General features: G+C 34.1%; 1 protein-coding gene across 2 annotated transcripts in view; it reads right to left on the reverse strand.

Annotated features, from left to right (window-relative positions):
• Positions 1 to 907: 907 nt before the first annotated feature.
• The window catches only part of GNAS (GNAS complex locus), a 292,628-nt gene continuing 279,644 nt past the window's right edge, over positions 908 to 13,891 (reverse strand). For both annotated transcript variants that reach the window (XM_036748344.1, XM_036748345.1), the window contains exons 8-12: positions 13,454 to 13,512; positions 7,527 to 7,647; positions 6,859 to 6,989; positions 5,935 to 6,002; positions 908 to 4,777 (exon numbers count right to left, since the gene is read on the reverse strand). In XM_036748344.1, coding sequence (XP_036604239.1) covers positions 4,631 to 4,777; positions 5,935 to 6,002; positions 6,859 to 6,989; positions 7,527 to 7,647; positions 13,454 to 13,512 — 526 coding nt within the window. In that variant the 3' untranslated portion in view covers positions 908 to 4,630. The remainder of the gene's footprint in view (positions 4,778 to 5,934; positions 6,003 to 6,858; positions 6,990 to 7,526; positions 7,648 to 13,453; positions 13,513 to 13,891) is intronic.

Raw genomic sequence — 13,891 nt, forward strand, 5'->3', positions numbered from 1 at the left:
GTATATCATGCTTAGTTTTTTTTTAATATGTAATATGTCAAAAGAGCCAATTTTTTCTCTTAAATATTGTCTCAGGAATTTACAATTTAATAGTTCCACTCAAAATACTGACACTGGTCTATGAATCTGTGACTATACAACTTGAGAATTTGCTTTGTGATTTGAATTTTAAAAAGTTGAATTTAACATCATAAAACTCAAATTATTATGAAATTATTTTTGTGAACTTTAAAGTCCTACAGAAACATGAACTATTTTGATGATTAGTTGTAAAGCTGAATGTGCAAGATCTTAAATCTTCAAACTATATACCTACATAAGCATTTTCACTTTTCAGCCAACCATCATGAAATTATAAAATGCAAATGCCATGTATTGAATCTAAAATTCATTTTCTGGTGATTTTACTATATGGGTCTATATTTTCTAAGTGTGAACATAAAAGGTGTTCAACTTAGTCACTCAAAAATTTCTTTTATCTATAATTATATCATTCCACTATGATGAAAAGAGGGGCACATAGCTGAGTAATTCACTATGTCTTAGTGAACAAACTTAAGGTTTCTAAATATTTATTCTGGGCAGAAAACATCAGCTATGTTTCTTACCAACATATTTCTGAAAATATATGCAATTTTAATTGTTTAAATAACATTAGCAATAATTCCTGATTTGTCAAGTTGAGAGAGCCAATGACTATATTTTGGCAAGTTGAGTTTGAGCTTCCTGGGTCAACAATGGAAGTGCTTCTTTTTAGGCCATTAATTCTTTCTCTCTCTTAATGAAAGTATGAAGAGACAACCATTTGTCTGACGTAGCACTATGATTTCTAACACACATCTAAAATCATATTGTAAAGGACCCTTAGAAATTTTGGCTGAAATAAGTTACTGCAAATGACAGTAGCTGATTTTGAAACCACAACATCTCTACCATTTATTATTTCACAAAAAATACCCAAAAGTGATCAGATCATATTTATAGGTAATTGTTTGCCAAGTGTCATTTTTTTTCCCCTAAAAACAAAACCGTTTTTGAGTTATACAAGTGTCAAAAAGCAACTTGGAACCAGTAATTATTATTATTATTATTGTTATTATTTTTTTTAAACCAACCCCTAAACAAAACAGTTGTATAACTTAAAACCGAACCAACAGTTTTGGTTGAAAATTGGTATTCATTCCCTATCCCAAAATACAAAACAAAAACAAATGACTCCTGAGCCAAGGTTTTGTATTAACTAAATTTTGGCTTGGGGAAAAATATTAAGTGCCAAGATAAAGACAGATCACCTAATGATTTATCATGGAAATGCTGACAACCTTAAAGTATAGCAATGCAAATGTGTCCCTATAAACACTGTATTTTTTATTATTATTAAAAGTGGTAGTGTTTACATTTGCAGGTATCTTACACTTCAGCATCATGAACACTGAATAGAATGAGTAAACGCTTGTCTGTAAGGTCAAAGATTCCCAAATGGGTGACTGAGACAGAAAGGTAAAGGTCCTTGATTATGAAAATAAGAAATTAAAAATAAATAAATAGAAAAGAAAACAAGGCTAGAACTAAGAAAATATGGGGAAGTGTTAGATTGGAATGGTTCAAATGTGGTATTATCAAATCAATAGTCACAAAATTTGTGACAGAAACCCCCCACCAACTTGCTAAAGAATAAGCTTTAAAGAGTCACCTTTTTTGGGGGAGGTGGGGCTAATAAAAAAGAAAGAAGAGTTACTTTTAAAAGGCTTGTGTTACTAGGCCAACAAACTGCATGACTGATTAAAAAAAACTAACACTATACCATCATACAATCCATACCTTTTGTTTGGAAAATATGCCTTTCTTCACACAAAAATGAAGGGGGGTGGGGAAAACATTTTGTAAGTAAACATTATTTAGCATTAAGATTTGCCTACAAAGGTTTATTTTTTTTTCCATCTCAAATGTTGTGGGTATTCCTTATGATAGGTACTCTCCTTAACCATTTGGGAAAATGATGATTCATGAAGTCTTTCAGTTTGTCTTTCCTCATATTTCATGATTAGTCACAGACATGATTAACTTTGTTGCCTTTTCAGAAGTTTGAATATACACTTAACACTTTGTATACCCTTAACACTTAAATAAAGTTTTAAAAAGTTTGGCACTATGAGTCAAAGTTTTTGGCTGTGGTAACAAAAATTAAGGCTTATTTTTTTATTTTCCTCTAAGGTCCCGCTTCTGCCTATTAAGTTTCCCTAATTCTTAAAAACTACAGGCACTGGATACATTCTTTAGTGCACAGCAATACTGTACATCAAGATCTTCTGTCACTTTAGAGGTTCATGCAGCAGCTTTTCCTTGAACTTATAAACTACACAAACAACTTTTCAAAGCACATCAGCTATCACAACGCATAGAGTGGGGCAATTTTCCAAAAGTATTTATCTTTGCCCTGAAGATTTCCAAGACTCATTACTTGGGTAAAAGGAGTCAAGACAAACACTACCAAATCCAGAATTTCCACAATCATGGAACTGGACTGGGACAGAAGTTTAGAAACAAAAGCAACAAAAACCATACCACTTGAAATGGTGACAATTCTTATACAACAGGCTTCTGAAAACAAGTATTTGGCACCTGTTGCAAAATCTATTCATATAAACATTGATTGCAACCAAATTTTCATGTAACCTGAATTTCCTCCCCAAAGCAACTATTGGTGAAAAAGCTAGTGTCACTAAAGAGGCAAGTTTTAAATTCACTTCATTAAAATCCAGATTGGTTTGGGTTTGTTGGGGTTTTTTAAGTAATATAGGCTAATACTGTTCTAAATCTGATATTACAACTGTAATTCTTGACTGTACAGATTGTACACGAAGGTTTAGACACATGAAAAAGTAACACTCACAGAGACATAAAACACCTAGGTATAAAATATAAAGCAGTGTAGTAGTTACTAAAATTACATGCTTCTTATTGCTACAGTGATTTTTGCTCTTTTTTCTTTTTACTGTACCACATGTTGTTCTAAGCATATAATTTGCATAAATTATTCAAGTTTAAGAAAAATCCACACATCTTTTCACTTTTAAGCTACTTATATAGTTAATATAAAAACAAACATTTCTAAGGTATCTCTTTATTAAAAGAGAAATAAAAATGTCATTTGCAACTGGGTTTCAGTGGCCAAATACAAGGGCTGTGTACACCTTGTCATTTTTTATAGTATTTTGCCCACTCGGTCTAGTGGAGGTTGGTGGGGATTCTGCCCAGTCTACAGAGGGTCACCATACCTGCACAATGCCTATGTGTTTCTTTTTTTCTTTTTTTCTGTTTTTGCAAAAAGGACTATGAATGACCAAAGACTAACATTTATAATTTGTAGCAAAATTTGGTTTATGTAGAAACAAGCCATGTTTTGCATTTGGATAGAGATTTAAATGAGTTAAAGCTAAAATTAAAAAGCATGATGCTGCGACATCTGGTCACTTGTTGAAGACCTCACTTTTAAAGTGGTTAAGTTTGCACAATTTGTACTTTTTTTTTTAAACTAAACAGTATTTTTCCTTCTTTTATAAACCAGAAAAACTAAACTACAGATAAATTTCCCTACCATGAGCTAATGCTGCAGATAGGGTTGACAAAGCTGTACAGCGCAATCAAACATACTTACATCTTAGCTCATTTTACAGGTACAGCCATAATCAAGGCACAAAGATCTTCTACAAGTTATTTTTTTTTTCAGTAAAGTTGTACAAAATAATACATTTTACAGTCTGTACAAGAATAATAATCCAGCAGTAAAATAAAAAAAAATGAGGGGAGGGGAGGAAAGGAGGAGAAAGAAGGGGAGAAAGAAAACCTGTGAGGACAACCGTCCAGTTAATGATTTTTATATATAGCAGACAGGATCATCAGTGGACAAACCGAAAACAGTGTGTGTGGTGAGCTCTCTGCAATCACAGGCTGTATGCAGTTCAAATAATCAAGTCCAAGGTTGTCCTAAGACCACCAAAGCTGGATTTAAAAATACCCTTTTGAAAGGTAGCAGTGAGTTTTTGCACTAGGTCTGCTGTAGAATTGTCAGTATTTCCGTTCAAAGCCACATTACAGTCAACGAGAACCAAACGTGGGTGTCTGTCTTCAAACTCGGTCTGTAACTCGGCACCTTCTCTCATCGGATGCAGTGAGTGGATAGAAAGTTGGAATCATGGGTAATATGAGTTTGCCCATAATGGTGTCACACTACCAAATATTTCTCTCTCCGTGTGTGTGTACACATCTGTATGTGTGTATGTATGTGTGTGTGTGTGTGTGTGTGTTTTAACTTTTATTATTCCCCAATCCTTTATGGTGCGTCACACATTCAGGGCTTTATTTGTTATTTGATTCTGTTGCCGGTAATAATATTAGGGAACCCAGGTGGAAATAGCCTATTTGGCTGGCCATTTAAAAACTGTCCAAGGGAGACAGAAGCAAGCTAAAAGTCTGCTATTGTCCAGCAAGGAAAAAAGGCAAGGGTGCAAATTGGAGGGTGACTGCATCAATTCTCTTCTACCCTATGTGGGCAAATATTTGTTTTGTGTTTTGTTTTGTTTTAACATGAGCATTAAGGAGTCCAAAACACAGGGAAAAGTGCTCTCCATCACAATAACTCATATTGACGAAGGTGCATCCGTTGAATAATGTCCCGACAGTCATTGAAAACCCTTCTGATGTTTTCTGTATCCACTGCACATGTGAAGTGGGGGTAGCAGTAGTGCCTTCCATCTCCACTTGCTGTGCTGATTCTCTGGAGGAGTAAACAAGATTTTATCAGGATAAGCAAATACATTAAATTCCCAGGACATTATGCAGCAATGAAAATGTTTGAGCAATAAAAACTTTGATATTTCTGAAAGCTTCCATTGGGGACAGCACAAAAAACCTCTAAGAATAAATCAAGAGAAAAATCAATGCATGACATTAGCTAATAATGCAGAATACATACAGTCAACTTTCATATATAGCCAACTTTTGGTCACACATACAACACCCACAGCCACAGCCACAAGACAGCTTCTTATCTAGCCTATCAGTTAACATGCCTTTGGGCTGTTTGCTCTTAAATTCAGTCGGTACACAAACAAGAAATACAAACTAACTTTAATAATATAGCCTACAAGAAATTGAATTAAGTAGGCATATCTGCTGGAGGTTGAAGGGAGTGGAAATCACAAGATATATTTATGGAAGAGCACAGACAAGAATTGTACAGTCATGACCAAGCTGTGATTTGCATTACTGGAAGAAGAGTCCAAATAAATGAGATCACGAATCCTTTTAAGTATAGAAATAAGTTTAGCATATTCTCAAAGCAAGCAGATGTAAGTTCCAGGGTAGTTTCTGTTTTCAGGTATCTTTGGCAATTTTTCCCGTTGGTGATTACTGATAATTGAGAATGGGTTTTACTTTGTATGTTAACCACTGTACCCTTAAATGGTGACTTCCATCTAAGGGCCTTAATAAAACTTTTTTTTTTTTTTACCTCAGATGCTATTTCTAGAAATGTAAATCATGCCACTCAAAAAAATTTTTATGGTAATTCCCACTGTAGAAAACATGAAAACATTACACCAGGAATTTGCATTGCAATTCTTTGTAAACAAAAAACCTCAAGCCCGAACAAACCCATTCACTATCAATAGCAGTTTATTAAATACATAACTGCCCTAAGAAACAACAGTCTAAATAATCTATAGGGGAAACATTTTCTTTACTAGAAGAACTAATAATTATTATCATGGCCACTTTGCTATGCATACTTTATTCTGCTGTTAATAAAACAAACTACTAAGGCCATATTATATATTAATAAAATAAAGCTAAAGACTGGGGGTATTGATTTGCCAAAGACAAAATCTTGTTATGAAATTTAAATTACGTAAATGAAAATGATACCATACTTACAAGAAATTCATCCCTAATAAAATACTTGGCCCTTGTAACTCTGGGATCCTCACCAGGCTCAGGTGTTGCTAATTGAAGGGAGAAAAAAAAAATCTTGTCAAATCATGTAATAGTAAGGCAACAGTTTCAGTGCATTTATGGTCTTAAAGTTCATAAATCTATCACAGATCACAAATTACATACATCATTTCTTCTAAAATGAAGAGAAAAATTCATAGAAAATAAAATGTTTAGGCATGGCCACAAGGTAATTTTCCTATAATATAATATGGCCAGGTTACTATTACCTTTTTCTTTCTAATGGGAGCTACCTATTTATTCTCTTAACATTTTTATTATTTTATATGCAATAAATATGTGACATATACCCCAGATCTGTGGCTGGTTAGACAGATAACATGGTGCAGTGGATAGAGAGCTGTCCTTGGAGACAGGAAGACCTGGGTTCAAGTTTTACATCTCACATATGTGTGTGACCATGAATAAATCACTTAGCCTACAGGTGACTCCAGCAACAATTTAGGACTCTAAATTACAGACTTAATAGTGATCTGTACTGGCAAAGGGAAATTACATACTGAGTTTCCTATACTAAAGAAATCACAAGTCCATACTCTCTCCCCTACTAGCTGTGATCAGTTGATTTATGTTACCACTTCAAAAATTATAGGAGCCTTCAGAAGTCCAACAAAATGTGGTAATAATCTGTACACTGCAAGATGGTAACATAATATATTCTTTATGTCTAACTGAATAGTGTTTTGTGACATTTCACAAACATATTAAATACTCTTGGTAAGAACAGATTTCCAATAAGAATACTTAAAAATCAGACTCACGACAAAAACAATTTTAGGATACATATGACTGGACAAACTGACAGTATTCTAATAGCTAATATCAAATTCAGGAAGAAAACCTTACCATCATCTGGTGTAGTGTAGCGAGCAAATTCTGGAAAGTAGTCCTCAATTTTAGATTTCCCTGCCAAAACTTTCTCTGCTAATAAATCCTGTTTATTCAGGAATAGAATTACTGAAATGGTCCGTAGCCACCTACCAAAAATTAAAGCCCAAAAAATTGTTAGATAGCTGAAAGGTATTAACAAAATAATAAAATGTATTTATTCAAATCATATACTCATTTGAACAGAGCAGAAATATTTTATAGGATGTATCCTCAGCCTCCTTGCAAGGAACATTTTCTTCATTTTTTAAAAAGACATTAATTATATTTTGTCAGACTTATAATCTATTATCCTGCAAGTCTGGGTTTTAAAAAATATTTGGGGAACTGTATTTCAATATAATTGGTTTCCTTTGTAATACTACACATTTTATTTTATTCATTTAAAAATATTCTTCTGGAAAGAGGTTCATAGGTATCACCAGACTGCCAAAGGGATCCAAGACACACACACAAAAGATTAAAAACCCCTGCTCTGGGATATTTGGTATTTAAATGAAGTGACTATTACCAAATGAGGGCTGAGCAAACTATACAAAACCAGAAGTACCATACTTAACAAAATTTAGTTATATAAATGATGCAGTGAGACACTGGGTGACATGAGTGTAGTTCAGTTCATGGACCTGTTGTTCCAGATACTCTTGAAGAGGTTTAGTGCTTCTTGAAGCCGATTGGTCTGATTGTCCTCTCGTATAACCATGTTGTAGCTACTGCTGGCCACCACAAATATTATAGCAGTCACATCTAGATGAGGAAAAACATAGGAATTATTATTACTCCAATATACAAACTCTCAGGAAAGCTTAAATATTGAGTGCCAGTCAAGAGGGGGATGGGCTGAATTTGAAAATACTTAATGGTCACTTATAGATAAGAATCAACAGAGAATTTTTAAAAACCCATGGAAACAGTAAGTGATGGAAGAAAAAAATATAATAGAAATGGAATAGAAAAGAAAGCTAGAATAAGTAGCTAAAAGGAAGCAAGAAAAAAAGGGATATAAAGAAAGAACAACAAAAAAGAGTTTTTCAAGGGAGAAGAAGAGAATGGAACAAAATCACTATTTAATATCACTATTTAGAACAAGATACGTTGAGGAACAGAGCCATGTAATGTTTTGTGTGTTGGATGCATTGAAGGGGAATGAGTGTAAAGGGCAATACCAGTGATTGTTCAGAGACACATTTAAGACCACAGAAGCTGCATTCTGGGGAATAATCCCTAGAATGTTTTTTTCAGTGGTAATACATAAGGTTACACAAAGAATATCATGAAGCTAAACAAATAAAGAAAAATAATGAGAGGATAATCATCATTAAACACGACTAATGCAGGAGTAATCTTTAGCTACTCCTACTCATTACTGTATCTGTAAATGGACCACTGTGTCTTTCCAGGAAGGATTTGTCTTGTAGATGCTTTGCAAGAATCTTCAATGGTAAGTTTTATATGATTAAGATACATGGTTTCATGTATAATCCTCTTTTTCTGTTCTACTTTCTATACAGAAATGTTTATTTGCACGGGTATTTGTGGAATTCAAAATAAAAAAATCTTCATTGGCTTTCTACTGATTGCCAAAAATTTCAAAATTCCTTAATTACCAAAATTTTTTTCTAAATTCCTTATTATGGCATTTAAAAATAACCCTATTGATCCGATTTCAACTTACTTTTCCAACTTTATCTCCTACTACTTTAAATCATGTGGCCTACATTCTAGCCAAATTAAACATGACATACCCCATTCATGCTGGGCTCTCTTTCGTTTCTGTGCTATGGCTTATTGCTGGCTCTACCTTGAAGTCCTTCCATGATCTCTGTCTATTGAGATCCTAATCATGTTTAAAGGACCAAGCCAAAATGTTACCTCCTCTATGAACCCTTTGATGATATCCCCACAGTTTGAAGAAATATATCCTTCCTCTAAACTCTCATAACTTCATCATATCTCCACTTACGAGATTTATCATATTTTATCTGGATATTACACTTAGAGCAGATCTTTCCTACTAGAATATGCTCTGTGAAGATATCCTTCCTTGTGCCTAGCATGGTGCCTTGAACAGGTAACTCAAGAAATGATTGTCTTTTGTTGTGAAACTATTCTAGTAGCTTACTGATCATCTAATTTCAGTGCAGCTAGACATGCATTTGGTAATATGGAAGATGAGATTTTGTTGAATGTAGTAAACTTTCAGACTCCCATATAAGTTCTCTTTCATGTTTAATAACAGTGGACAAGAAATGTTACTGAGAAATCTCACACTCATGTTAGGTCTTTAAATATTCTTTTAAAAATGGTTAAAACTTATTTCCATTTTACCATAAAACTGATTATATCATTTCTATAAACCATATCATTATCCTATCCTTCTAAAATGTATACCCTTTTGGCATGGAATGTGGCAACTGTTTTAACAGCTGCTTCCAAACAAAAACATTAAATGACAAAGCAGATCAAGCAGTGAACAAAGAATAATGCCTTGTGATCAGTTGTGTTACAGAAGTAACTTTTAAACAAGAGTGTAATCATAGTGAAATAGCATTATAGATTAAAAGAGATAATCATGAGAGAAAATCCATGAACCACAGGGAGAAAGATGATATAAGCATTTAGGTGAGGTTCCATGGAGGGAGAAATGGAAATGCTACTGTGGGAGAATCGGGAATGCTACTGTGGGAGAATCATACTATGCTCTACATGGCCAAAAAGAGAAGATGGTCTATGAGCTCTGGAAACAGATTACAAGTGAGGCAAAAGATATAACAGTGATGGGGCACTTCGACTGTTCAGACATCTGCCAGAGCAAATGAACCCACTATTGTATAGTTTGTGAGAGATCACGTATTGTGCACTGAGACTATGAGACAAGATTTCAGCATTCAGAAAAAGGTAGGATTTTATCCTAAAATTTTAGAGGGAAATCTCAAAAGAGATGGGATGCTCTCAAAAACAAAATTCTGATGATACGAACATAAATTAATATGATGAAAAAAAGATGCAATGCTGTCTGAGAAAATACCACAGGGAAGTTAGGGAAGATATAACAAAGGGAAAAGAGACATAGGAAAACCAACTTCTAATTTAAAAGGATATTTTCTCAAAATGGAAACAAGGGCAACTAACCTCAGTTAATAATTAATACAAAAGAATGTTACTATCCTATAAGAATACTTTCAGGTTCACCAAGCTTGGGAAGAAACTGAGATTTAGTGATGAACAAGGAAAACAAAACAAGCTTTTTTAGTTTGTTGGGGCAAGACAAGATGGAGATAAAATAATAGGACTATGGCCCAGGCTGCAGGGGTGGGGAACGTGCGGCCCTGAGGCCACATGTGGACTGCCAGGTCCTCAAGTGTGGCCCTTTGACTGAATCCAAACTTCACAGAACATCTATGTAAAGTTGGAAAAGTAAGTTGAAGCCAAATCATAGGGTTCTTTTTAAATGTCATGATAAGTAATTTAGAAAATTTACCAAATACATTTTCCTTTTACCAAAAATTGAATCTTCATAAATAAGCTATTAAAAGTATAATACATCATATGACAGGGGAAACACAGAACACCTGTTAAGTTTGGATTCAGGTTCCCCACCCCTGGCCCAGGGCATATGGGATGATGATAATGAAAAAGCAGTTTTACTTTGCTTCTGCTTTTTCTTCCCAGGAGAATGATCTGCAGACTAGGAAAGACAGAACTGAAATATTTAATGGGGAGTTGAAACTCAAGAAAATTAAGGAAATTGTTAAGAGAACACACTAGTTGCCATCAAATAATTTAAGTCTCCAGGATTTGGATAAATAATATCCTATAATAGTGGTGTCAAATTCAAATAGAAAACAGAGGCCACTAAAGTGGATCCTTGTGAGCTGAGTGTTGACTTAGAAAACCATATATTAATATTGTCAATGTTTTATTGTATTTTTATTCATTTTGTTAAATATTTTCTAATTACATTTTATTCTGGTTCAGATTGCAATTGGGAATGTTGTGGGCTACTTGGGGCCTGTAGGCTACATGTTTGTCACCTTTGTCCTAAAGCACTAAAATAATTTGCTGATAATTTGGCTGACCTGTTATGAGTAATCCTTGAGAAGTTGTGGAGAAGAGGAGATGTGCTATATCAGTGGAGAGAGACAAATGTGCTCCCAATTTTTAAAAAGCAGAAGGTAGATTTTTAAAACTATAGACAAGTGACCGTAGCTTCAATTCCTGGCAAAAATCTAGAGTTCAGTATTATTAATGAGTTGGTTTATAGGCATTTAAAGGAAATGGTGATCATTGAGAGCTAGCATGTGTTCCTCAGGAACAGGATATGCTGAGACTGACCTAATTTCATGTTGTGACCAGGTAACTAGTCGGGTGAATTAGGAAGATGCTGTAGACATGGTATATACTTATTTTTATCAAGGCATTCTACATAGGCTCTTGTGATATCCTTGTGGTATCAGTCATTTAATATTATAGTTAGGTGGATTCAGACATTTTTGAATGACAGGACACAGGGAGTAGTGATTTAGTTCAGTATTAATGATGGGCCTGGAAGTGTATCAGGAATTTGCCTGTGGCCCTGTACTGTTTAAGATTTTTATCAGTGACTCAGATTAAGTCACAAATGGAATATTTATCAGTAGATGTCATCTGTAGATAACAAGAAGAATGGTGGAACAGTTCACACATTTTATGACAGTGTGAATCAAAAATTTTTTGTTTAGCTAGAAAGAACAATGACCTACATCTGATAGGGACAAATATAAATGTCTACACCTAGGTACAAAAACAAAACCAACTCTACACATATAGGGATAGGATACAGATATAGTTTGACAACATGGAAACAGATTTGGGAATTTTAGTGGAATGCAAGCTCACTCTAAGTTTACAGCATGATTTGTATGTTGTTGTTCAGTTGTGTCCAACTCTTTGTGACCCCATTTGGTGTTTTTTTTTTTGTTTGTTTTTGGCAAAGATACTGGAGTGGTTTGCCATTTCCTTCTCCGGCTCATTTTACAGATGAGGAAACTGAGGCAAACAGGGTTAATGAAGTGACGTGCCCAGGGTCACAGAGTTAGTAATTTGTCTGAGGCTGGATTTGAACTCAGGTCTTCTTGACACCATCCTGGCGCTCTTATCTATTCACCACCTAGCTGCCTTACAACGTGATAGGACAGCTAAAAAAGCTAATGTGGTCTTAGCCTGCATTAATATATATGTGTAGCATTCATAATGAAGGAGGACAGAATCCTACCCTTCTATTGTGTATAGTCAGTAATCTGGAATCCTAAATTCAGTTCTGCATTTTACATTTTAGGAAGGACATTGATAAGCTACAATGAATCCCACAGAAGGCGAAAAGGATAGTAAAGACCTTGAAACTATGTCATATGAGAGCTAACTGAAGGCTTTGGTGGAATAGGATAATTGTCTTTAAATATTCAAATGTCCATATATTGTGGAATTCAATTCATAAATTCATTATGCATTTACCATGTGTAAAGCATGGTGCTAAATGCTGGAGGAAGCACTTGTTTTGCTTGGAACTGGGTGGCAGAACTAGGAAAAATGGGTAGAAATTACAGAGAAGTTTGTCTTTGAGCCAAAAGCCACTTAATTAAAATTGTTCCAAAGTGGAATGTACTTCTCAGGGAGGTAATAAGTATCTAAGTACTGGAGGTCTTTATGAAGAGGCTGAATATTCTGTTGGGTATGTTACAGAGAAGATTCCTGTTCAATTATGGGCTATACTAAATGACCTCTGAGGTTTCTTCTACTCTTCTCAAATAATCTACATAGAATGCCTGAAGGACTAAAAAAAATGTTATCTTTATTATCTCAACTGACTGACTTGCCATTAGTTTAAAAAACAAAATTCCAAAGCCCTATAATAGTTGCTTTTCTGGAACATTAAATCAGTATAGTAATATCTCTGTAAATGATTCTTCTGGGGGAAAAAAGTCAACTTCAACTCCACAGAACCCAATGCTGTCATTAGAACTCAGCTCCTTGAAAGCTCACCTTTGCCACTAAGTATATGAAATCATTAAATACAGAGGAGTCCAACCCTTTTTTCAAAGTGTACCTGGACAAATGCTGAACTAATCTAACATTACTAGAATGTATTGTAAGTTCTTTCCCTAAAACAGTGTTAAGTCAGATAAGCCTCTCAAATTGCATAGGAGCAAGAGTTATATTTACATTTTGTTTTGTTTGTTGCTTTTAGGGAGAGCCAAACTGCCCTCAGACAAATGACCTCAAGAGTTTTTACATTTAATATGTTTTTAAATGAAAGTAGCAACTGAATTGGTAATATTCGTTACCCATGATGCTATATCCAAGATCTGACCAACTGCCAAATACATTTTCCTTTTACCAAAAATTGGATCTTCATAATAAGACATTAGAAGTATAATAGATTACATGACAGGGAAAAAATAAACAAAGAAGTCTTATATAAGCTATAAAAATTAAAGTAAAAGCTTACTTCTTTGGTCATTTGGAATTAAAATAAATCTTAATTATTCTTAAGAGAATCAATTTCGAATCATACCATTAAAACACTGGATCCATTTTCTACGTTCATCTCGCTGTCCTCCGACATCAAACATGCTGGTGAAGAGAAATATCTAGTCACTTACAAAGGCTAAAATATGAAAAGCCACTAAAGTAACAAAAGAGGTGAAGCTTGTATACCTGATTCAAAGTGTTTAGAAAAATAATATTTTTTAATTTAAGTATGAGCTTGTCTTTCTTTTCCTCCCTAAAGCTAAGGAAATTTCAGTTCCTCAGTAAGCTAGTATAATTTAGAACAATCCTGATCATAAAGTTAAACAAACAAATAAATAATGGACTTGTTTATATCAAACAATGGTTCATCTACTTAGTTGTTCTTGAAAGAAATTTCCAATCATATCATATTATATTCTTATTTGTCCTAAAACCAGGAAGACAATTCAAATAATTATTTCTAATATAGAAATTAGTGTGC

The sequence above is a fragment of the Trichosurus vulpecula genome, chromosome 3, assembly GCF_011100635.1.
Source record: "Trichosurus vulpecula isolate mTriVul1 chromosome 3, mTriVul1.pri, whole genome shotgun sequence".
Classification (NCBI taxonomy): domain Eukaryota; kingdom Metazoa; phylum Chordata; class Mammalia; order Diprotodontia; family Phalangeridae; genus Trichosurus; species Trichosurus vulpecula.